We start from the raw sequence: 26,703 nt of genomic DNA on the forward strand, positions 1-26,703 counted from the left end.
TACATCGGCTTGCAGCCAGTCAGCTCGTGAGAAGGTTCTTGAACAGGAACCCAAGCACATCAGGGTGATCATCCATCCTGCTCCCCGATTGTATCGGCAGGTCATGTGATCCTTACTCTGCAGGTGGAATCTTAAAGGGACAATAACCACATACCTATTTCTAAATTGGTAGCCAAACCAGAGGCAGCATACATATAATTTACATGCCCTTTCTTCGGACATCTCGTGACAGTTCCTGTCTGAACAGTTAGTTAGAAATGACTGTCATTCAAAATTTACATATTGAGTTAAAGAATTCACTGTTTTATAGCAATAAAAAAATAGCTATTGGATATGGGAATTACTGGCAAGACCAGAATTTATTGTCCATCCCTAATTGTTCTTAATAAGGTGGTGGTGAGTCACCTTCTTGAACAATTGCAGTCCATGTGGTGAAGGTACTTCTACAGTGCGGTTAAATAGCGGGTTCCAGGATTTTGATAAAGTGATGATAAAGGAACAATGATATATTTCCAAATCAGGTGTTATGTGACTTGGACGGGAGATTGGAGATAACAGTATTCCCATGTCGTTGGTGTTCTTATTCCAGGTGGTAGACATCACGGGCGTGATTCTCCCAGCGCGCTGCGCTGCTCGTGTAGTCCTGGGCTCGCTAAATAGATGCTAATCTCATTAGTATATTGTAATCAGCTTTGCACTGTTTCCCGGCGCAAGGCTGATTATGCCATAAAAATTGGCCTGGGAAAGTCCAGGCGGTCCAGCCAGTCTTGATTCCCGTTTCAGCCTTCCTGCCAGTATTTCCCGGCCCACTGCGCTACTTGTGCAGTGCAGCAGGCTGGGAAAATTGCGCCCGTGGTGTCTGCTAGCAGTTAGAATGGCATGGAGCTCACAGCTCTGGTCGTTCTGATGATAAGTCATTAAATTGAAAAGTTGGTTCTGTTACACATTTCATAAATGCTGTCTGATCTACTGAGTATTTCCAGCATTTTCTCTTTTTATTTCAGATTCTCAGCATCCACAGTATTTTGCTTTAATCTCCTGGGGATGCTAATGGTGTTACATCCGAACCACCACAATAGTTTCTGACAGCTGTAAGCAATGAGCATGTTTACATTTTCTGTCAATAGAGATGGTAATTAGGTTGTTCTGTCAATGCAAGTGATAATGAAGCTTCAATATTCAACTATTTGTTTTGGTGAAATTAAGTCAGTTATAATGACAAAAGACACTGAAGTCGATTTTGACTATTGGGTTGTCAACTAGCAGAACTTGCTATGCATCCCAGCAGTGAAAATGCAGTTATTGTTTTGAGCCATATCTCATTTATAGTAAACAGAGAGATGACTAATTGCATATTTATTGTTACTTTTTGTTGTGAGTTTTATAATGCGCATTGAGCTCAGAGACAGAAAGTGGGCTCAATTTTAACTTGTCATGATTTTTACAAGTGGCAATGACACATTTAAAATAGTGATGCATGGCTTAATGACTTGAGACGTTGCTGCTACTTTAAAATTACCCTGCTACTGAGCAAAGTGTCTACATGTTTTAGGTGGTGGACCTAAGTTATATACATAAAATCCTGGTTGCCATTTTAGCAGAGAACGGATTGAAAATTTCCAAAGTGCAAATTAAGGTTTGTAACATAAATAGAAAATTAAACATTACATATTTTGCAATAAGATGATTAAATCTAATTATAACATTTTACTGGAGTGTCCTCTGAATGCTTTGATTTGAAGGCTTCAACTGTTCAAAAGCTTGAATTTCCTAACAGATCCTACTGTCTGAGCATGTGCATTTCCCAATCAACATTTCGCCAGTCCAAAAAGTGAAACTGGCTTCTAACATTGTTTGATTGTTTTCAAAGTGATTTTTAGAAACTAGACAAAATATTCAATCGTATTATTTAGATATATTTCTTCAAGAGTATTTCAAAAGCAGACAGACTGCCACTTTGTGTGATTGAGAAATACACAGAAATAGAGATCCACATTAAAAAATAGAAAGTATTAATTATACACCTGTGCCGGTCAGACGATTTGGTTTGACACACTGACCAATAGTACTTCTGAACCTGCGGGCTGCAATGACTAAGCATAATTTCTCCAAGGAGCACTGACCCTGATACCTTAAAATTCTTTCCAAGACTTGCATGTAAGAGAGATAAAAACCGGGCCCACTGCAAAAGAAAGGCTACCAGAAGCTGGTTCATCTGTGATGGCTGCTACTCTAAGACCTCAGGCCTCTTCATGGGATCCACCACAAGAATCTGTCACTCAACTTTATCTCACTCAGGAGCACTTCGTAGAAGTCAAAGACAATGAGCTCAAACAAGTTAATTGGCACAAAGAGCAGACATGTTCAGAAATAGTTATGTCTATAATGAATACGTTTTCTGGCACCTTTCACTGAACTTTATTATGGAAATTAAACATGGCTTAAATACATAGATACTAGAGTAAAATACTGTAGCTGTTGAAAATCTGAAATGAAACAGAAATTGCTGAAAGTGCTCAACAGGACGAGCTGCACCTGTGGCAAGAGAAACAGAGTTAATGTTTTAGGTTGACATCTTTTCATTATAACATTGATACATAAGAGTTTGGAATTTATTTCTGTATGCTTGCAACTTTTATGAGTCAGATGAAAGCAGGGAAATTGGTAGAGGTGAGGGACTTTGTGAAGATGTGAGTGGAGAAAAGGCATGTGTGAAGTGCCTTTATTTATATGATCCTTTATTCACTGAAAAGTTATGAATTCTTCTTTGGCTACTAGGCATTCTGATCCTCTACTCTTTCCTATGCACGTTCCTCATACCATGGGGAAGGAAACACTTTTCTCCATCTTCCTGATCAACCTCATCAACTTCTGAAAGAAGCACACCCACTTTTGTGATGTTATGTAATACACAGTAACCAATGATGCTTTGGAGATCTTTGGTGGACTATACTGCAGGGTTCCACCATGCTTATTCAGACATCCTAAATGAGATTTAAGAATGCCTAAATTACTCAATGACACTGGTTGTTGTTTGGTTCTCAATGTATCTACTTTCTCCCTCTGTTTACAGAAGTCTTCCTGATGTCATTGGCCATTACTGCAGGGGATAGCCCTGGTCATAAAACAACCTTTCTAATCAACTGTTCCATAACATGAGAACTGGTACAATAGATTGTAAGAAGTCTCACAACACCAGGTTAAAGTCCAACAGGTTTATTTGGTAGCAAAAGCCACTAGCTTTCGGAGCGCTCACTGCTCCTTCATCAGGTGAGTGGGATTTCAGTTCACAAACAGGGCATATAAAGACACAAACTCAATTTACAAAATAATGGTTGGAATGAGAGTCTTTACAGGTAATCAAGTCTTAAAGGTACAGACAATGTGAGTGGAGAGAGGGTTAAGCACAGGTTAAAGAGATGTGTAATGTCTCCTGACAGGACAGTTAGTGAGATTTTGCAAGCCTGGGCAAGTCGTGGGGGTTACAGATAGTGTGACATGAACCCAAGATCCCGGTTGAGGCCGTCCTCATGTGTGCGGAACTTTGGCTATCAGTCTCTGCTCAGCAACTCTGTGCTGCCGTGAAGGCCGCCTTGGAGAAGGCTTACCCGAAGATCAGAGGCCGAATGCCCGTGACCGCTGAAGTGTTCCCCAACAGGAAGAGAACACTCTTGCCTGGTGATTGTCGAGCGGTGTTCATTTATCCGTTGTCGTAGCGTCTGCATGGTCTCCCCAATGTACCATGCCTCGGGACATCCTTTCCTGCAGCGTTATCAGGTAGACAACGTTGGCCGAGTTGCAAGTGTATGTACCGCATGTACCACACAATAGATTGTCACATGATGAAAGAATCATGACAGCTTCTTTGATATCAGACATTCATATACAGATAGGTGGATAGTATTACGCAACAGCTGAGCATTAATAGAGTGAAATAAAGTCTATTCACAAAATGGGAGCTTTGAATGCCACGTGGAGAATCCCTCTCCATCAACTGGTTCTCTGTGAACCCTTCCATTGTAGAATTGGAAAACTCCATCTATTTGATTCATTGGAAAGGATATGAATTATGCAGTCCTTTTAAACAAAGCTTCAGTGATCTTTGTGATAGCAAAAATTTAAATTATTCGATAAAGATCAGTTAACATGGGTTATAGTTATCAGTAAGGAACTTTATAAAAAATGCACTTTAATGTATTTACTAGACTTTATACTGAAAAAAGGTTCTGAACAATTGAGTAAAGAATTGTTCAACTTTGAAGAGACATCTTATGTGGACAGAATTGGAAGAAGGAAATGAAACAGATGTGGATAAACTGGCTTACCTATTTTATTTTTTCTTCCATCTTTCCCTGAGATGTTCAATTCTTCTATTCTATTCATTTCATTCTTACATTAGAACTGTGACCACTCTTCAAAATTACTTTGTGGTCTATAAAGTATTTGAGCTGTCTTGGTCATAAAAGGCACCATATAAATTCAAGCCTTTCTATGGAGGAAGACCTTCTAATATGATGGAAAGCACTTCCAAATATTAATGAGTATACATGTTGTTTAGTTATTTATTATAATAGCATTTGAAGGCCATTTTCCCCTTCTATTACAGACTCTCTGTAACAAGCAATTCCTGTGGTTGAAAAGGCTTGTAGCTCTGTCTGGAACATTTGGGAGGCACACAATGATGGTCTTTTTCATCTGCTACATGGTCCCTGCTTGGTACCTCCAAAAAATTGGATATCTCAGATTAAAAGTTCTCCCGCGCTATTGTGGTATTAGATATTCATTAATGTTTCGTAGAACAATTTATCATCATTTTCAAACAAAAATAAATATTAATCTGCCATAATTTTTCAAAAGTACATTTAAAAAAAAAAAAGGATTACAATATTTAGGGCATCAATTTTCTAATTTAATCAGATTCTTCTTCAATCTATGTCCTGATCAGCCAAAGTGATAGAATTAACAATGATCGTATCATATCTGTAATAGTACTGCTATAAAAATAGGATGAGTGGTAGGAAAATAGGAAATGATCCATCTGAAAAATAGTTACTCTGCTGGGTTGCAGTGCTACTTAATTTCTAATTAGTTTTTGTAAAAATGCTTTAATTCCTAAATAACATATTTGTAGGAAACGGGTCTATTTGGCTTTGCACCAGAAAGCAATTAAAGTGGCCGCAGCGATGATGTACTATATAATCCAGTTCATTTAATGCTTTTTACAATTTTCTCTCTCTGCCCATCCAGCAGTAAGAAGTCTCACAACACCAGGTTAAAGTCCAACAGGTTTATTTGGTAGCAAATACCATAAGCTTTCGGAGCACAGCTCCTTCGTCAGATGGAGTGGATATCTGTTCTCAAACAGTGCAAACAGACACAGAAATCAAATTACAGAATACTGATTAGAATGCAAATCTCTACAGCCAGCCAGGTCTTAAATGTACAGACACTGTGGGTGGAGGGAGCATTCAACACAGGTTAAAGAGATGTGTATTGTCTCCAGACAGAACAGCTAGTGAAATTCTGCAAGTCCAGGGGGCAAGCTGTGGGGGTTACTGATAATGTGACATAAATCCAACATCCCGGTTTAGACCCGTCCTCATGTGTGCGGAACTTGGCTATCAGTTTCTGCTCAGCGACTCTGCGCTGTCGTGTGTCGTGAAGGCCGCCTTGGAGAACGCTTACCTGAAGATCCAAGGCTGAATGCCCGTGACTGCTGAAGTGCTCCCCCACAGGAAGAGAACAGTCTTGCCTGGTGATTGTCGAGCGGTGTTCATTCATCCGTTGTCGTAGCTGTGTCTGTTTGCACTGTTTGAGAACAGATATCCTCTCCATCTGACGAAGGAGCTGTGCTCCGAAAGCTTATGGTATTTGCTACCAAATAAACCTGTTGGACTTTAACCTGGTGTTGTGAGACTTCTTACTGTGCTTACCCCAGTCCAACGCCGGCATCTCCACATCATCCAGCAGTGGACAGGGGATCGTGGAGTCAGGAGTTTCTCGTCAGACTTTGCTCAAGATGAGCCAGGACCATTCAAAACTGGGAACAGTGGATACTTACTTTGACCTCATGCATGGGCAGTGCCATGGTCAGACTCAATAAATGGTCCCCACACCAAAAAAGGAAATGAATTAACATTGTTTAAATGAGTTTGTGCACTCAAAAAAAAATATTCCACATTAATTTCAGCAAGGTACTTGTGAAAGCTGAAAAAAGAATGTAGAGCATTTTCAATATACTATATTAGAATGATTCCAATATTTAGTCAGTGAGAGTACATTAAAGTACTATCATGTTTATATAGCCTTATGGAATTTTATAGCACAGAAATCTATTTGCCCCAATGTGCTTGTGCCAGCCCTTTGAAGTTATACAACTAGATCCACTTTCCTGTTCCCCAGCGTCTTGCAAAATTGTCCTTTTTAGTATCCAAATTCCTTTTTGATGATAAAGAGTATCCTAAATGGGGCTTCAGCTCTGAACTGTCTTCACTCTTTGCAGAGCAGGTTTACTATTCTCATTTCAGGTGGAGGAAAACCTTCAATGGTCAGACCAGCCAACCGCCCAGGAGGTAACCATGATGCCTCCAGCCATGTATAAGTGAGCAACCAGCAATCCGATGAGCCTCAACCTCTGGCTCCGATGATGGTACAACAACCATTGAACATACGCTGCAACTCCCAGCCAGCATGCCTAAATCACAAAAGATTATGAAACCTAGTCACAGCTGTCCATTGCCAACAGCTAAATGCAGAGGTGAGTGTACCAATAAACCTCATTCACAGGAATGGTCATCTTCCACATCAGAGGACAGTGCCATGATGCACACAGCTACGGAAGGAGCAAAAGAAACAATGAGACAAACATAACATTCATCCACCTCACAAGAATCAAGTTAGGGTTGCAACCGCCAACCAGCGCGACAGCTGAACTGACCAAGTGCAGGTCAACACGAAACAATGGAAGAAAATGATGGAAACATACACAGATGTTAGAACATCCTCCAAACCTACAGAAAGATCCAGGGACCTGGGTTCGATTCCCGGCTTTGTCTACCACTCTTCTGATAGTAGTGCGAATGAGGTATGGAAGGGTTATAAGGCCTTCAGACTACCTCAATCTTTGAGTTCAAGGATTTGAAGGGATGAGATGAGGTAATGATAATATAGTAATGACAATGTATATGTATGACAGCAATAACAATGTAAGACATAAGGTAAACTATAATCACTTAAAATACATTGGATAAAGAATTGGAGGAAGTGTAGTATATAGGTCTGGAACATATAGGGTTCATGAAGAACAGGGTACAGTAGCTCCCACTTTGAGAGCATATGACCAGCGCTCAGTTGAATGTGGGACAGGGCCGTATGTTGTAGCAAGTCTGGAGTTAGCTCTTAGCTTGTACTCTTTACTGTATTATTGCAAATAGTTCTATGAATTAATAAAGATACAGAAAACTTGAAGTTTAAATGCAAAATCCTATGGATGTTGGAATCTGAAACAAAAACAGAAAATGCTGGAAAATCTCAGCAGGTCTGGCAGCTGAGAGAGAGAAAAGAGCCAACGCTTTGAATCTGAATGACATGTTCTGATGAAGGGTCAAGACATGAAACGTTGGCTACCAAATAAACCTGTTGGACTTTAACCTGGTGTTGTTAGGCTTCTTACTGTGTTTACCCCAGTCCAACGCCAGCATCTCCACATCTATTCTCTCTCCACAGACACTGTCAGACCTGCTGAGATTTTCCAGCATTTTAATTTAAAGTTTATTTATTTGTCACAAGTAGGCTTACAGTAACACTGCAATGAAATTCCTGTGAAAATTCCCTAGTAACCACACTCCAGCGCCTGTTCGTGTACACTGAGGGAGAATTTAACATGGCCAATGCACCTAACCAGCACGTATTTTGGACTGTGAGAGGAAACCGGAGCAGCTGGAGGAAAACTATGCAGACACGGGCAGAACGTACAGACTCCGCATAGGCAATGCCGGGAATCGAAGAGGCAGCAGTGCTAACCACTGTGCCCCTATGCCACATGCGACTATAAAGACTTCCTCAAACCTACCAAACTATAACAAACACCACAATAATGCTGTCAATGGAAATAGTTTTTCCCTACCTACTTGATAAATGACCCCTGGTAAAATTGAACCACTCTATATAAATAGCCCCTCGATCTTCAGACTCTGGGAAACAATCCCAGCTTCTCCACGTAACTTAAGTGTCTCCTTCCTGATACCCTCCTTTTCACGAGAGTAATGGCAAGTCCAGGAAAAATATAGCGCGCTGTAAGTCATTAACTCAGCAATTTCCTCTTTTGCACCGATCCAGTGTCCCCGTAAACGCAGATCAGGCAGGAAATTCTGGGCGTTTATCGGTACGTGACCGACAGCAAAAGTAAAGGAGGGAATATCCGCAGTTAAATGAAATATTTGAAGTGATTGGAGAGACGCCATTGACGCTGTATGTATTGGTGGGGAAGGCAGCAGCTTTGACCCTGGGAAGAGGGGAGCAGCACGCCTGAATGCTGCTGAGGCTGACGGCAGTTGCCGGCGCTGAGATCGCGCGAGGACGCCCCTGCCCTTCCAGCACTTTCGGCCGGCGTCGGTTTAACGGTCGCTGCGGGAGGCTTGCGCCTGCGCGCTGCGCGTGCCTCTGGGGTTGTTGTTGGCGATTGGAGCGAGGCTGCAGCGCGAACGAATGAAGTTGGAGCAACTTGGAAGCAGATTGGGATGCCGTGTGTTGATGGAAGTGAGTGCGTGTGAGGCGGACAAATCCGGGGAATACAAACACACACACACATAGTGCTTCCCGGGACCCATACTTGGTTCTTTCCTCCCCCTTCTAAATTTTGAGAGAGATGGGGGAGGATCCCCGCCGTCATTCCCAGCCGGTGTCAGCTGTTTACCCCATGAAGGGATTGAAATGCGTGTTTGCAGAGGACGACGGCGCAGGGGTGGGGGGGAGAGAGACATTGTCGCCCCTGAGCATTTGTGAAGAGTGTGCATTTTAAAAGCAAACTGATACAGGCCTCGCTCCTCTCACTCTTCGACTCATCATCAATATCATTAAGCGGGCTCCATGACTATGTCAAGGAAAGTTGCATGTTCCGTTGTCACCTCCAAGGCTCCGCCGGGCTGTTCCTCTGACAACTCTGCCCGGCTTCGGATCTAGTTTTGCACCCGCCCCTGTTGTTACACGTTTTTTTTCTCTTTTGAAGCGTTGACTCTGCAGGCTGCTGCTTGCAGCAACGATGTCCAAGGTACTAAAAAAGAAAAGTCACTGGACGAGTAAAGTCCACGAAACTGTGATATGTAGAGATAAAGATGGGGAACTGAATGTGGAGATCAAAGGTGGCGCAGAGAATGGTCTGTTCTCGTATCTGGGAGAAATGAAACAGAACAAAATAATCTACCAGGATGGAAAACTGCATTCTGATGAGTTGCTGCTGGAAGTCAATGATACAGCAGTGTCTGGGCTCACGATCAGAGATGTATTGGCTGTAATCAAGCATTGTAAGGACCCAATTCGTTTGAAGTGTGTGAAACAAGGTACAGTAATCTTCCAATAATGTTAACTGCCAGTTTCTTAATTAAGTTATATCTATTTACCAGTATGGAAACATGCCAATTTTTGTTAGCAACATCTGACTGAATTGAAAATTGCATTCCTCTAAGTCTGATAAAGGACAATAATTGCAATGGCCAAAATTGTGCAAATATAAAGTCTAGAATCTCTGGTCCGAAGAGTTACTGTTAAATATTCCCTTTTGTTTTGTATCATTTTATTATTAAAGAATTATAGTTTGAGTATTGAAAAGTTTAAGAGGCAATGTTTACTTCCATTCTTGCAAGTGGACAGTACACTTAACTATTATAACATTGCTGAAACTGGTTATCCCTTGCAGTACAAAAATCAAGTCTGATAGTATAGTGTATGGATAGTCTTAGATGATTGGTTTACCCAATCCTAGTGTTGTAGAGATGAGTGATAAAGCCAGTTCTTTGAAGTAAATCAAACTAGTAATGGACTGAATACGGAGTTAAATCTTGATTTATTTTCTGTACAAAACATTATTAATACAATGTGATGAATATTTGTCCCATTGATGAGCAATTGTCCTTGTATCTCTTATCTACAGGGCATACAATGTTTATTTTCATGTTGTTGCAATGGCATTGTTTACTTTGATTTGTTAGAATGTAAATAACAATTTTTGTGGAGCAATTGTAACCATTGAGCACTCAAAGTAATCAAATATTTCATTAATTACTTGCTCAGCAATTCTAAGAATAAACAACTGCAGATTAATGTCAAGAGTTGAAGTCATTTGTAAAGTTCTGCTGTATGTTAAAATGATGACTAGTCCTGCATGAAATTGATTAGATGGTAATGGTATGGAAAATTAGGTAATAAATCTAAGATTAATTGTAAACAAAATATTTTATCTACTGACTTCCTTAATCCAAACTTTCAACTTTATTTTACAAATAAATTTTTTATACAATTTTGTTTATCATAAAATAGGCTACACTTGTGCGCTTTCACTGGTGTTGATGCTAAGAATTGTTTTTCAGAACAATGACCCGCTGTTGCATTTTAAAAAACTAATTAAACTTAATGTGGACTGTTTGCATTGCTGATCCTGAGGAAATACTGGGATCTCTGACTATTTTCTAAAACCTTAGAGAAGCAATGATTGCCCGAGAGCAGTTAAAGATGATAATTGTGGTGCCTACTTCAAGAAACTAAGAAAAGGATAATCTAGAAAACTACTGGAGGAGAATATATTCTTTAGAGAAAAAGTAAATTAATCTAGACCAGTCAGCATAGATTTCTAAATGGTAGTTCATATTTGAATATAATTCTTTGAATAAATGATTGCAGATAGATAGGAAATGCTATGTACATGGTTTGGTGGATTTTAAAAAGATTTTTGATAAGATACAAAATTGTAAAATTATGTTAAATGGATTTTAACTACATGGCTGAGGAAGATGGTTGAACTATGGAAGTCAAAAGGTACAACAGGTAAAGTCAAGTTTCTCAGGCACCTGGTGAGTGATATTCCATGACACTCTGCTGTGTTATAATTCAGATCAGAAACTCCAAAGTGTTTTATGAAGACTGCCTGGATCATAAGTTTTGCAATTTGGACTAGGGTGAACATGAGATGCTGAACTTCAAATATGATTCAATTGACCCACTAAGGAACTTTTATCAAACAAAGTTTATTTAAGTATATAGTTAGCATGCAGAGAAAGAAAACTAGCAATAACTTTTACCAGTTTACAAACAAGGGAAAAAAAACAGCCATGATATTGTATAAACCTTAACAGCTAAACACCATTCCAATCAAACAAATCTCATAAACAAAACGCTTGCCACAGGTTTAACACAGCAAATACAAATGCTCACGTGATACTGGAACTTAGTCCTTTGGTTGGATGCTGCAGTTGTCTTGAGACACACACACAAGCTCAAAGTCAGAACAGCTTTCCAAAACACCACCAAGAGAGAGACTCGAGGCAAGCCAACCACTCCAGAAAGACCAGGAGATCTGCTTCCAGATAGCCAGCGGAATCTATAATAACCAAGGAGAGAGAAAAAACTGCCTTCCATTTGACAACCAGGACAGCTTCTAACTAATCCAGCAGCTAGCAGCCACATTGAAAGTGAAACCTTGAATTCAGTATGAAAAAAAACTGTCCAAAACACTGTCTTCTCCCGAACAATGCAAGGTCATAAAACAGATCCCAGAAAGTACTGAGGCCCAGAGTAAAAATAAACTAAACCCCATTTAAGCCATTGAAGTAGCAATAAAAGGACATTTAACAGACAGCTGTGGCCACAATGAAACCAAAAGGCCAGCTAACAAACTGCAGAGAACACAATTTTTAAAAAAACCTTAAAGGTACATTAATGTCACCACTGAGACTATTGTTATTTATTATATATGTAAATAATCTGGATTTAGGAAGTGAGGAGACAACGCTAAACCAAAAGAAAAATATTCTGTTTGAATTTTCAATCATGTTGAATTTTCCCCAGTGTTGTATTTGGAGGGTACCCCAATGATACGCTGGGAAATCTCTCTACGAAGCTCCCATGTAAGGTTTATCTGGCAATTGCCCAGAGGTGCTAACTCCCGTTGCCCCTTATTGAAGGCCTGTTTTGTGACAATGCTGGCGATCAGGAGTTTACCAAGGTGGATCTCTCACAAGCGTACAGGTGGGGGTAACCGAAGACACTCAGCCACCATTAACCATTATCATCCAAAAGAGGTTATTCTGTTATAAATGACTGCCTTTTGGGATCCGGTCAGCCCTGGCCATTTTTCAAAGAGTAATGAACCAGGTTTTGAATGGTCTTCCAGGAATCCAGTGTTACTTGGATGACTCCCTGCTGATGGGTTCCACAGATGAGGAACATTTGTGGAATTTAGAAGAGACTGCAGGTACAGGGCGGCAGATCAGGAAAGACAAATGAGTTTCTTAAGGACTCGGTCGAGTACTTGGGTTACGTTATTTATGGGGAAGGGTTGCATAAGACACCAAAGAAGCTAGGAGTCATAATGAAGGTGTCGAGATCAAAAAAACGTGTCCCAGCTGAGGTCTCATAAACTGTTATGGCAAGTTTGTGCCTGATTTGGTGACAGTTTTGAAACTCCTGGCCTGCGATGCAGGGCATCATTTTTGGCGTTTCCAATTTTCACCACTACCTGTATGGCAGGAAGTTTGTTTTGCTGATGAACCATAGACCACTGACCAAGATTTGGGAACTCCCTCGGGGATTCCATCTATGACCGCAGCTTGGTTGTAGAGGTGGTTATTGATATTCTCGGGCCACTTGCATGAAATCCACTATCAACAGTCGAAGCAACATGCAAATGCGGATGTGTTATCCAGACTACCATTGCCATGTCAAAGAGAGCTCCTGGACGAAGTTATCCAGACCATGTACTTCTCACAATTACAGCTGCAAAGGTGAAACAAGCTACAAGAAAGGATCCCATATTGTACTTTCCAGCAGTCTTCATTCGACAAGTCATGATTCATAGAATCCCTACAGTATAGAAGGAGGCCATTCGGCCCATCGAGTATGTACAGACCACAATCCCACCCAGGCCCTATTCCCGTAACCCCATACATTTACCCTGCTTATCCCCCTGACATTAGGGTCAATTTTAGCATGTCCAATCAACCTAACCCGCACATTTTGGACTGTGGGAGGAAACTGGAGCCCTAAAGGAAATCCACACAGACACAGGGAGGAAGTGCAAATTCTACACAGACAGTGACCAAGGCTGGAATCGAACCTGGGTCCCTGGCACTGTGAGGCAGCAGTTTTAACCACTGTGCCACTGAGCTGCCCTGACACACTTTATTCAATCTACTATATTTCACACCATAGCCAGTTAGTTTACTGATTATAAACAAGTTAAATATTTGAGAGCATTGTGCCTGAAATTCCTAATGGATAGTTTTTATTTACAAGTAATGCCTTGTTCATCATAAGAACATATACTTTTAAACATTGATTTTGTAAGCAGGTCTTTTTCTACAGGGAAGTTAGATATTTGTTTTTGGAGGAATTACATTCCAGTGAATCTTTAAATACCTTAATTCTGGTTTGAAAATATGGATGCAATTCAATGATCAACCAGATAGTATTGCATTTGGGCAGCCAGATATGAGAATTAAAGTGTAAAATAATTCACATTTCATACTTCCACAGTGGAAGTAAAACTTCAAATTGTAACTGTACTTATGTAATTAATGTATTTACTGTGTTGATATACAGATGCAGTTTATAAGGTGTTATGAATAATTATAATAACGTCTAACAGAAATTTCACAATCCACTTCATTAACCATATGAATAGCTCAGATATTACAATGGTAAAGCTGGGAAATTTTGCAACTTGGGAAATTCATTGTTAGAGTTGGAATGTGCTAACTGAAAGGGTGGCAAAATCAGATTTAAAAGGAAATTTCAAAAGCTAATTTGACATGTACTTGAAAAAGACTAATTTGCGGGGCTGTGTCAGAACAAAGATGGGGTATGGGACTAAATTGAACTGCTCTTTCAACAAGTTGGCATTGACATGACAGGCACAATGGTCTCCTGCTATAAGATGTCAAATATGCTATCTTAATTTTGTACCTGAAAAGATTTGCTCAGAGTAAACAATTTTTGTCATCTTATTGTGCCAGGTAACAAAAATGGGATGTTGCGTTGACCATTCCATCTTGCTGAAATCACAATGATAACCACAGTGTTGGGAAGATATTGAGAGACCCAAGAATCAGAGAGAGATACATTTATATATCTTAGTTGCCAGTTTAAAACAGCATTGGAAGTAGCTCATGAATGAATCAGTTGCTTAACTTTCGTTCCAGTTGGTGCTCGGTCAAAGGAGATCGAGGAAAAAAGTTCCCTCTTATTTTAAAACCCTTTCACAACTTCTGCCAATGAGTCGTTCATTGCTTTCGTCAGCACTAATTGGGAGGACCCACAAAGAAGTGAACATCTCTCAGTAGTGTCATTAGCCTAGAGTCTAGGAATTAAGCTTTGAGATTATTCCAGGTGAACCTTGAATTTACATGTCATGAAAGGTTGTATGTCTGCCTATCTTTTTAGTTATCATCCTCTTGAATCTCAGCTAATGTTTCGAACCTTTCTGCAGAATGCAACCCAGTTATTTATAATTTGGGTATAACTTTGACAATGCACTGAGTTCACATCTACCTGAAGATATCAATGAGCCAAATTTTCCTGCATCAGTGATGTATACCAAAAATGTGATGTTGTAGTGAAAACAGAGACCTGGCTCAAAAAGGCAGAACTGGGTATTAAATATTCCTGGATGCAAGGTGTTTAGGAAAGAGAGGAAAGAAAAATAAGAAGTGACAGTATTGATTGAGGAGAATATTATGGTGCTAGAGGAGAGAGAGAGGATGTCCTGTTTGAAGACAGAATCTATTTGGTTAGTTAGGAAACAATAGAAGTGCCATTGTACTATTGGTGTATTCTATAGGCTACTAACTAGTGGAAAAGATACAAAGGAACAAATTTGTAGTTCAATTATCCTAATTGTTACGATCTCCACAGACCAAAATCACTTTTTGTCCAAACCATATTTTTGTAAGCAACTTGCACTTAAATTATAGAACAAAACTTTATTTTAACATAACAAAAAAAAAGGTGTACGTTACACCATCTTTCAAATAGACAGTTTTTCTGGAACCAGTCTGAGGTGATTCATAGATCCCAAAGGTTAATTTCCTCCTTTTTCTTTCTTACCGTAGAATTTTCTTCCTGGTGAGAGTTTTCTTGGAGATTCTCTCGTACAAACTAGACATGTCTTCCAGATCCTTTTAACTCCTCACAAATGTGTTTTTTCAGTCTGAGCACAAGCTCCCACCTGCATTCCTGCTCAATGAACCACAGAGACATTTGACCTCTAGTTGCGTTCTCTCTCTCGCTCTCCTGAACCCTGGCAGACTGCTTGTGTCTGAGTTTTCAAGGATATCTTAGTCTTTTAAGGGGATAAGTTTCTAGCTCCATGACAATGTGAGTCACATGAGCCTTGTATCCAGGTAGAAATGCTAATTAGCTATCTCCTTTATCAGGAAGTAAATGGATGTTTTAAAGCACAACTGTTTCCAACCCCATATTCTCGATAACCTCTTGGAACTTTAGAGATTAGCAGTCTAACTACTGCAAACACAGATGCTGCCGTTATTGACTTGAAGTATGAACAGCTTGCATCTTCTTCCCAACAAAACAATCTGGGCTTTCCTTTAATTTTTAATAGCCCCCTCATCTAGGACTGTTGTCAGGCAGGCTATAGAACAGGCTCCTTCATTTCACCTTAAATTAAAGACAGTCCCAAAACATAACATTCTTATAACAACTTGTCCCCTAAGAAATGGAAAGCATTGCTAAAGTGATGAGTTTTGAATAACTCTATTCAAAATATAACAACTTATAAGGATGGGAAATTTCCACCAGGTAGTTTAATTACAACTTTGAGATCATGGAATTCTGTTCATTTATTTTTTTTCAACCTCTGCCAGATGTGTATTTGAGATAAGTTTAAACATTTTATAAAAAACACAATGTGAGTCTGCAATTATGGATGGGAGAAGGAGGTGAGCCTCGTTTGGTCTAGGCCTCTAATCCAGGAACAGGTCAATCACAACCCATCATCATCCAATTGATTGCAGCTGACATTGATAGGGGTGCTTGGTTGATTAATTGTCGATTGAAATGGGAGTTGTTGGAGTGGAGCACCCAGTCTGGTGTAGAGGGACCGGGCCTGGGAGACAGCATCCGGCCGTTCAACTGACTGCAACATGAGCTCGCAACCGGGAAACATGCCTAGAAGCACAAAGTGAGATACACCGGCTGAGGAAAGGTGGTGGATTTAATAGAAAGGGCAAATCTCTAATTTGGAAGAAGCTTTGTATAGTGGAGCCCCTGGCATAAATTGGAGGAGACTTTGCAAGCCGGCAATCAGAACTGAAAATAGAGAATACTTGGAATAAAAGAAAGGCGTTTTGTTTTCCTTTCATGGGATGTGGCATGGCTGACGAAGCCAGGATTTGTTGTCCATCCCTAAGTGTCCTTGAACTTAACAATTCAGAGCTCAGTTAAGAGTCAAACACATTGCTGTGGGTCTAAAGTCACATGTAGGCCAGACCAGATAAGATCTGCTAGGTAAGGATGACAGATTTCATCAGTGCCCCATAAAAGACATTATGGGTTTTTACGACAATTGATAGTTTCACAGTCACTATTACTGAGACAAGCTTGATAATCTTTATGATCTATATTTATTAATTGATTTAAAATTCCACCAGCGGTCATGGTGGGAATTGAATCCATATAGGGCTCTGAAAGCTGGTTGGAACCAATACATTTTTATACTCTATTTACATCAGTGATTTATAAGAAGAAACTGAGTGTAACATCCAAATTTGCTGAAGATACAAAGCTAAATAATAAGCTGGGAGGATGATCAAAATGTACTGATTAAGTGAGCATCAAGGTGTCAGATGGAGTATCATGTGAGGCTGTCTGAGATTACCTACTTTGGTAGAAAGAATGGAAAAGCAGAGTATTATTTAAGAAAAGTCTCTAGGAAGGCCCATGTTACAACTGTGCCTTCATCTGCTGAAGAGAAAACCAAAGCAATCAGTTACCAGTGTTTGTAAAACTTTTGACAAATTTATGAATAATTTTTCAAAGTCAGATTCTGGTGTTTAAATCTACTTCATCCTGTATTACTGTACTAACTGTTATAAACCTGAAATGTTGAAATTCTGAAGTCACTTTGGTGATTTGATACAAATGCATTTGTCCTCAGTCTTGATGTAATAAATGGTAAACAAAGGAAAAATAATGTTTCTACTCACATGAAGTCTAAATATTACACCTATTTGAAGTGGCCTAGAACCGTTATATTTAGTACAGGTTATAAAAAGTGCTGCAATTAAATCATTCCTTGTCACAAAAATACAGACCTTTTTGTCTTTGGCCATTCTCATCCCTGAGATTTTAACATTTTAGCAACTAACTTTCGACAAACAATACAAGTAACATTCTCCCCTGCCCATGCTGTCACATTTTTCCATTAAAAAAGCCGACTTGGCAGCATCACAATATGTGATCTGTATCGGGCAAATGCATGTAAAAGTTAGATGTTAAAATCAATTTTATAGTGGGCTTTAAAGTTCTTCTCTCAGATTTGAGAATTTGTTTTGCTGCTAGTGACTTCACTTTGTGTCACACATTGCAGTAAATCTCCTTTCTCTTGTCAAATAAATTTTACAGCGTTTCCATGTACTTGGTTAGAGAGTTGTATCCTTAGACTGGTTTGGTTAATCATGTGAAGAACAACATTACTGCCTTCTGATAGTCCCTCTAACTTTTGAAATATTGGCAGGTGTGAACTTTAGATGGTGAAGAAATTCTGTCATAATGCTTCTTACCTTCTGGATTCAGTATTTCTTTTGCATTTTCTTTAAAACCAAAACTTGCATTGCCATTAGGGTACTGACTTTTTAAACTTAGACTAGGATGTTCCGGTCCCGTTCCAATATTTGGAGAGCAGCCAAAAGTCAGCTGACTTTGGACAGGAAAATCCCACCCCGGGTCTTTGGATCACCGTTCTTTTTCAGAGCTATAGGTTCCTTAATCTTAACATTTAAAAAGCAGTCTCAGCTAGCCAAACATCCAAGTCATCTATGTCCTGGTTCAATACAGGATTATGGTTCTCCTCTGCTGCTTTAAGAATCGATGTTCTGATTTTAAAAAACATCTTGATATTCTTTGTTAATCAGACCTTAGATTCTCTTACATTCTTACTATTTTTTGTCTTCTCACGCAGCACGAGTTTTGTTCAATTCTTTCCGAGCAATAGCTTCCTCATTTTTAAGTTTTATTTTCCGCTCTAGGACTCAAATCCGTCCTCATAGTTCTCTGGTAATAGCATTAGTTAGAACAAAGTCATTTTGGCTTAAAACACTGTCTCTCTTTACTTTTCCATTATCCTGGTGTTCTGCTGCTATATTCTGTGTTGACACCTGTGGTTTAGAGTTTGTAGGCATGTTTAATTGAGACAAATCCAATTTGTTTCCAGCTGCTTTTAACTTTTTGTTGTCAACGTGAGATTTGATTGTCTGTTTACTATCAGAAGTCTGAGCTTTTGATTTTTTGGATACATCTTAATGCCCTGGTAAACCACTCAATCCAAGGACAATTAGGGATGGTCAATGCATGCTGACCTAGCCAGTGACGCCCACATCCCCTGAACGAATTTTAAAAATCCTTAGTTGAAACATTACTTCCTACAGCTGTATTACAATTAGTCTCTAATTTCTTTGGCATATTGTCAGTTTCAGTGGATTTGCCTAACATCCCTGGAGATAGCAGCACTAGGTCACTTCCTTATATGAAATCAACATAATTAATAGACAACTTTGATGCAATAACATCCATTAACTAAACACTCTACACAACACAACAGATAGACAATTTCCTGTATCAATGTAACATGAACTTTCTGGAAAGAAATTCATGTCATTATTAACATTAAGCTTTGAGCTGACCCCTTATCCCGAATGATGGTAATATTTTTGGTTCCTTTACCAGACAAAAATACAGTTACTTCACCCCCAAATGTAAAACTCCTATAATCTTTTATGTTCTAATTTACACCCATATTACATACATTGGATGGTATCAGTTTGTCACATGCTTAACTCACTGGTACAGCATTTTCTGGAGAAACACTTGAGACTTTCACAAACGTTGCCGACTTAGTTTTCAACCTCCAACAGTCTGTCTTTATGTGCCTTGTCATATGGCCAAAGTAACATGTTGGACTCCTTGAATCACATTTAACCTCCATATTGCCTTTTTTACTACTCTGCGCAGCAACTGTCATTTCATTTCTGTTAGTTCCTTCATTGTAATTAGTGTTCTTTTCACAATCAACTCGTTGATCTCTCCAGCCTCTTTGTGGCCTTGCAAGCAAAGTTTTGCTGTCCCATATATATTGTGGAATAATTCATAACTATCAGCCATAACAGCCTTATTTTAGAAATTTTATGATGGGACTAAAGGTAAAGTCGCCAGAGTCCCAGATGACCATTGGTTGCTCTTTTGTCAGGAGGAGAGCTGAGTGATGCTGATTTAACCTGCAGATCACCACTCCTTAGGTGAGGAGCAAGGTTTTGGAAGGTAGGCCTCATGAATAACCTCAGACAGTACGGGAATTGAACCCACGCTGCTGATGTTGCCCTGCATCACTAACCAGCCAACTGACCTACCTGATCCCTAAAGGAATACTGTTTTTAAATTCTTGTAAACCCATACAAGATTTTCAAAATCTTGCTCCAGCTTCATAGCTCTATAGCATTGATGAAACATCATTTATTTTTCTCTGGCAATTTCCACAAATGTCTGATTCTGCCTCTTCCTCAGTTTTGTGCATTTTTGCCTCATATGCATTAAGCACAGCAATCTTAACTGTATCATAATTTGCACGTTGTAGACCTGAAAGGGTTGGTTAAACCTCCAATGCTTTCCCTATCTTTTCCCTATCCCTTTCCCAACTTTTCACATTTTGTAACGGAATTTTCCCAATATCCCTTAGCCACTGTAACTTTGTAGAAATTTTCTAAAATGAGACAAAATACATTTAAACTCTTTCCTTCCTGAATTTACGCACCACGTGAATAGTCCTTGATAAATCCAGAAGTTAAATTTGACCCTTTGTCAAATGTATCAGCTTTTCCCTGTTCACCTTTCTCTAAATGAATTGAAGCGCATCTCTGTCCTGTTTAAATTATGATGTGGAGAGATGTACTCTGTTTAAATTACTCAGCTTCCCTCTTCTTCACAATTCAAGACCTTTCTTTTACTCTTACCGTTTAAAATCCAAATGCAAATGTTCACATTTCCCTTTCTTTCTTGAAACTTTCTAAAAGCAAATTTTGGCTTTCCTCCTAGTCTTTTGAATTTAAGTTTTTAAATTTCTCCTGTTTTGCTTTTCTTTTTTTGTGTTCAAGTTGCTTCATTTGTAACTGAATTCTAGCCAACTGTGTTTCATCTGGGCTTCCTTTTTCTTCACGGTTTAATTATTGAGTAAATACACCAATTATTTCCAATTTCTCAGCACCTCCTTTTAAGTCTATTTCTAACATTTCTGCCACCACTCTTAAATTAGCTATTATTAACTGTCAAAGACTAGTCCTCTTTTTTTCAAAGAATACCTCAACAATAGACATAGCCATTCTAACTTTTCAATAAATACAGAAAAAGTGTTGCTTGTTTAAACTCTGGCAAAATTTAGTGCACTTGTTTCAGTCTGTGGATTTGAAATCCTGGACTGTTATATATTTAAGTGGTTGCATAATTGCTTTAAGAGCAGGCCACATGATTGTTGGTGATATCATTGGGATGTTTCATAGACTACTGTTTTTAGTTTCATTTTCTACTCTGTACAGACAACAGCTCCTGCAATAAAGCTGCTTGCTAGTTTGAATCTATGGGTGAAAACCATGGGCGTGATCTTAGCGGCTTGCCACACTACTCGATCGGTGTGGCGAGCCACTAAGATAGGACATAAGGCAAAAAATTGGGTTTGCATCCAGTTTCTTGCCTCTCATGGTCATGCAATCACTGTTTTGCCGGCGAAATCAGCCTCATGTGAGGCTGATTTCATTATTAATGATGTGGAGATGCCGGCGTTGGACTGGGGTAAACACAGTAAGAAGTTTAACAACACCAGGTTAAAGTCCAACAGGTTTATTTGGTAGCAAAAGCCACACAAGCTTTCGGAGCTCTTAGCCCCTTCTTCAGGTGAGTGGGAATTCTGTTCACAAACAGAGCTTATAAAGACACAGACTCAAATTACATGAATAATGGTTGGAATGCGAATACTTACAACTAATCAAGTCTTTAAGAAACGAAACAATGTGAGTGGAGAGAGCATCAAGACAGGCTAAAAAGATGTGTATTGTCTCCAGACAAGACAGCCAGTGAAACTCTGCAGGTCCACGCAACTGTGGGAGTTACAAATAGTGTGACATGAACCCAATATCCCGGTTGAGGCCGTCCTCGTGTGTGCGGAACTTGGCTATCAGTTTCTGCTCAGCGACTCTGCGCTGTCGTGTGTCGCGAAGGCCGCCTTGGAGAACGCTTACCCGAATATCAGAGGCCGAATGCCCGTGACCGCTGAAGTGCTCCCCAACAGGAAGAGAACAGTCTTGCCTGGTGATTGTCGAGCGGTGTTCATTCATCCGTTGTCGCAGCGTCTGCATAGTTTCCCCAATGTACCATGCCTCGGGACATCCTTTCTTGCAGCGTGTCAGGTAGACAACGTTGGCCGAATTGCAAGAGTATGTACCGTGTACCTGGTGGATGGTGTTCTCACGTGAGATGATGGCATCTGTGTCGATGATCCGGCACGTCTTGCAGAGGTTGCTGTGGCAGGGTTGTGTGGTGTCATGGTCACTGTTCTCCTGAAGGGTGGGTAGTTTGCTGCGGACAATGGTCTGTTTGAGGTTGTGCGGTTGTTTGAAGGCAAGAAGTGGGGGTGTGGGGATGGCCTTGGCGAGATGTTCGTCTTCATCAATGACATGTTGAAGGCTCCGGAGGAGATGCCGTAGCTTCTCCGCTCTGGGGAAGTACTGGACAACGAAGGGTATTCTGTCCACTGTGTCCCGTGTTTGTCTTCTGAGGAGGTCGGTGCGGTTTTTCGCTGTGGCGCGTTGGAACTGTTGATCAATGAGTCTAGCGCCATATCCTGTTCTTATGAGGGCATCTTTCAGCGTCTGGAGGTGTCTGTTGCGATCCTCCTCATCCGAGCAGATCCTGTGTATACAGAGGGCTTGTCCGTAGGGGATGGCTTCTTTAACGTGTTTAGGGTGGAAGCTGGAGAAGTGGAGCATCGTGAGGTTATCCGTGGGCTTGCGGTACAGTGAAGTGCTGAGGTGACCGTCCTTAATGGAGATGCGTGTGTCCAAGAATGCATCCGATTCTGGAGAGTAGTCTATGGTGAGCCTGATGGTGGGATGGAACTTGTTGATGTCATCATAGAGTTGTTTCAGTGATTGTTCACCATGAGTCCAAAGGAAGAAAATGTCATCGATGTATCTAGTGTATAGCATCGGTTGAAGGTCCCGTGCGGTGAAGAAGTCTTGTTCGAACCTGTGCATGAAGATGTTGGCATATTGAGGTGCGAATTTGGTCCCCATGGCTGTTCCGTGTGTCTGGATGAAGAACTGGTTGTTGAAGGTGAAGATATTGTGGTCCAGGATGAAGCGGATGAGATGTAAAATTGCATCTGGAAACTGGCAGTTGTTGGCGCTGAGCACTGAGGCCGTTGCAGCAATGCCATTGTCATGGGGGATGCTGGTGTAGAGTGCCGAGACATCCATTGTGACGAGGAGCGCTCCTGGTTCAACTGCTCCATGTGTGCCGAGTTTCTGTAGGAAGTCCGTCGTGTCGCGACAAAAGCTGGGGGTTCTTTGTACAATGGGTTTCAGGATGCCCTCGACATAGCCGGAGAGGTTCTCGCACAGGGTCCCATTGCCCGATACGATGGGACGGCCGCACTACGATGCACTTCCGCAGTGCATCCGAAGAGGAAAGAGTCGAATTGGACTCCTCCGGAAGGCTGCTGCCCTCAACTTGACATGTATGCCCAAGTCGTCAGGAGGTGCGTCAACACCAAATTCATCAGCCGCACTCACAAGACAGCCCCGAACATCACCCAAGCACAACGTAACGCCATCCACGCTCTCAAGACCAACCGCAACATTGTCATCAAACCAGCAGACAAAGGAGGGGCCATCGTCATACTGAACAGAACAGATTACTGCAAAGAAGTGTACCGACAACTCAACAACGAGGAACACTACAGACAGTTACCTGCAGATCCGACCAAAGAACACACCCGTCAACTCAACACTCTGATCAAGACCTTTGATCCGGACCTTCAGAACACCCTCCGTGCTCTCATCCCACGTACTCCCCGCGTTGGAGATCTCTACTGCCTCCCGAAGATACACAAGGCAAACACACCCGGCCGTCCCATCGTATCGGGCAATGGGACCCTGTGCGAGAACCTCTCCGGCTATGTCGAGGGCATCCTGAAACCCATTGTACAAAGAACCCCCAGCTTTTGTCGCGACACGACGGACTTCCTACAGAAACTCGGCACACATGGAGCAGTTGAACCAGGAGCGCTCCTCGTCACAATGGATGTCTCGGCACTCTACACCAGCATCCCCCATGACGATGGCATTGCTGCAACGGCCTCAGTGCTCAGCGCCAACAACTGCCAGTTTCCAGATGCAATTTTACATCTCATCCGCTTCATCCTGGACCACAATATCTTCACCTTCAACAACCAGCTCTTCATCCAGACACACGGAACAGCCATGGGGACCAAATTCGCACCTCAATATGCCAACATCTTCATGCACAGGTTCGAACAAGACTTCTTCACCGCACGGGACCTTCAACCGATGCTATACACTAGATACATCGATGACATTTTCTTCCTTTGGACTCATGGTGAACAATCACTGAAACAACTCTATGATGACATCAACAAGTTCCATCCCACCATCAGGCTCACCATAGACTACTCTCCGGAATCGGTTGCATTCTTGGACACACGCATCTCCATTAAGGACGGTCACCTCAGCACCTCACTGTACCGCAAGCCCACGGATAACCTCACGATGCTCCACTTCTCCAGCTTCCACCCTAAACACGTTAAAGAAGCCATCCCCTACGGACAAGCCCTCTGTATACACATGATCTGCTCGGATGAGGAGGATCGCAACAGACACCTCCAGACGCTGAAAGATGCCCTCATAAGAACAGGATATGGCGCTAGACTCATTGATCAACAGTTTCAACGCGCCACAGCGAAAAACCGCACCGACCTCCTCAGAAGACAAACACGGGACACAGTGGACAGAGTGCCCTTCGTTGTCCAGTACTTCCCCGGAGCGGAGAAGCTACGGCATCTCCTCCGGAGCCTTCAACATGTCATTGATGAAGACGAACATCTCGCCAAGGCCATCCCCACACCCCCACTTCTTGCCTTCAAACAACCGCACAACCTCAAACAGACCATTGTCCGCAGCAAACTACCCACCCTTCAGGTGAACAGTGACCATGACACCACACAACCCTGCCACAGCAACCTCTGCAAGACGTGCCGGATCATCGACACAGATGCCATCATCTCACGTGAGAACACCATCCACCAGGTGCACGGTACATACTCTTGCAATTCGGCCAACGTTGTCTACCTGATACGCTGCAAGAAAGGATGTCCCGAGGCATGGTACATTGGGGAAACTATGCAAACGCTGCGACAACGGATGAATGAACACCGCTCGACAATCACCAGGCAAGACTGTTCTCTTCCTGTTGGGGAGCACTTCAGCGGTCACGGGCATTCGGCCTCTGATATTCGGGTAAGCGTTCTCCAAGGCGGCCTTCGCGACACACGACAGCGCAGAGTCGCTGAGCAGAAACTGATAGCCAAGTTCCGCACACACGAGGACGGCCTCAACCGGGATATTGGGTTCATGTCACACTATTTGTAACTCCCACAGTTGCGTGGACCTGCAGAGTTTCACTGGCTGTCTTGTCTGGAGACAATACACATCTTTTTAGCCTGTCTTGATGCTCTCTCCACTCACATTGTTTCGTTTCTTAAAGACTTGATTAGTTGTAAATATTCGCATTCCAACCATTATTCATGTAATTTGAGTCTGTGTCTTTATAAGCTCTGTTTGTGAACAGAATTCCCACTCACCTGAAGAAGGGGCTAAGAGCTCCGAAAGCTTGTGTGGCTTTTGCTACCAAATAAACCTGTTGGACTTTAACCTGGTGTTGTTAAACTTCTTACTTCATTATTAATGACATGATTAACATGTCATTAATGGGCCCTGGACGCTATCAGCTGGGCTCACTTACATTAGTCCCCTCGCCGGTGGAGCTCCTTACCAGCAAAGATCACAAATGGTCCCTACCAGTGGGGACCAGACGTGATGACTTCGTCAGTGGGACTGGAGGCTGTTGAAGCCCCCCCCAGGTGGTTGGAGCTAGGACCAGACAGTGTCTATAGGGCAGTTCAGCCTAGCACCCTGGCACTGCCAACCTGACATCTTGGCCCTGACATCCTGACAGTGCCAGGCGGATAGGGCCTGAGGGGAGGGCAGGCAGTGCATGAGTGGGATGGAGCCTGATAGGGGCGGAGCCTGATGGCGAGAGTCAGAGGGGGGTGTGCATAGGAGGGGAGCAAAGGGGGAACTTTCCGGGGGTTGGTGATCGGTGAGTGTTCAATTGGCCAGGGAGGCATTCGGTGGGCTGATGTCCAGGCCCACCATCACAGGGTGGGGACAGCAATGTCCACGGGGGGGGGGGGGGGGTTGGGGAGTGTACACACACAGTATACTGGGAGATCAGTGCACCTGCGCAGTGGCATCCGTAGAGCTCAGCAGCTGGCTTCAAGGCGAGCTGAGGCTCCACCCACCTACTGGCGAGATTCACATTACGATTTCTGAATTGCACAGAGTGCTGTAAATTCCCATTACTTACCTCACTGATAAAACTGGCGAGAAAACCTGTTTTCTTGTTCGTTCGGAACGAAGAATTTTTTTGAGAAAATTCCGCCCCACATCTTTTTCTTTTTGTTTAAATGCCCAAACTCCTAACATAGTTCGGACATTACAAAAAGAAGATTGGTGGTGAGTCTGGATTTAGTTTCATTGAGAAAATCAGGAAAAAATCCTAAGTAGGGAAAAAAACATTGTGGGTCCTTGCACTTTGAATTGAATATTAAAAGGCTGGGAATCTTTGAAGTGCCAGTGAAGGAAGGCCAAGTATAATAAAAACATCGGGTAAACTCATTTAAGCTGCAGGGTCCGCGCAAGTGTTGCAGTGTGGCGGCAGAACAGGAGACTCACTATGCAGTTGAAAAAGGGGAGGAACTCTCGGTGTGGTTTTGAAAGAGGGGGTTTTCTGATCAGAGAAGGGTGAGTGTCCAGGTACTCTCTGGCATTTTAATAAAGGGATGCTTTGCTGTATGGTTGGGGCTGTTTAACAAAATACTTTAAGTCTGTGGTCTCTAGGGTAATAAAGGGGAGTACTGGG

At 41.7% G+C, this 26,703-nt stretch overlaps 1 protein-coding gene across 1 annotated transcript in view; it reads left to right on the top strand.

The window, feature by feature from the left end:
* Positions 1 to 9,140: 9,140 nt before the first annotated feature.
* Positions 9,141 to 26,703, top strand: part of magi2a (membrane associated guanylate kinase, WW and PDZ domain containing 2a) — a 725,408-nt gene continuing 707,845 nt past the window's right edge. Inside the window, exon 1 of the mRNA XM_078235593.1 lies at positions 9,141 to 9,557. Within this exon, the coding sequence (XP_078091719.1) occupies positions 9,260 to 9,557 (298 nt within the window). The 5' untranslated portion in view covers positions 9,141 to 9,259. The remainder of the gene's footprint in view (positions 9,558 to 26,703) is intronic.

Source organism: Mustelus asterias, chromosome 19, assembly GCF_964213995.1.
Source record: "Mustelus asterias chromosome 19, sMusAst1.hap1.1, whole genome shotgun sequence".
NCBI lineage: Eukaryota > Metazoa > Chordata > Chondrichthyes > Carcharhiniformes > Triakidae > Mustelus > Mustelus asterias.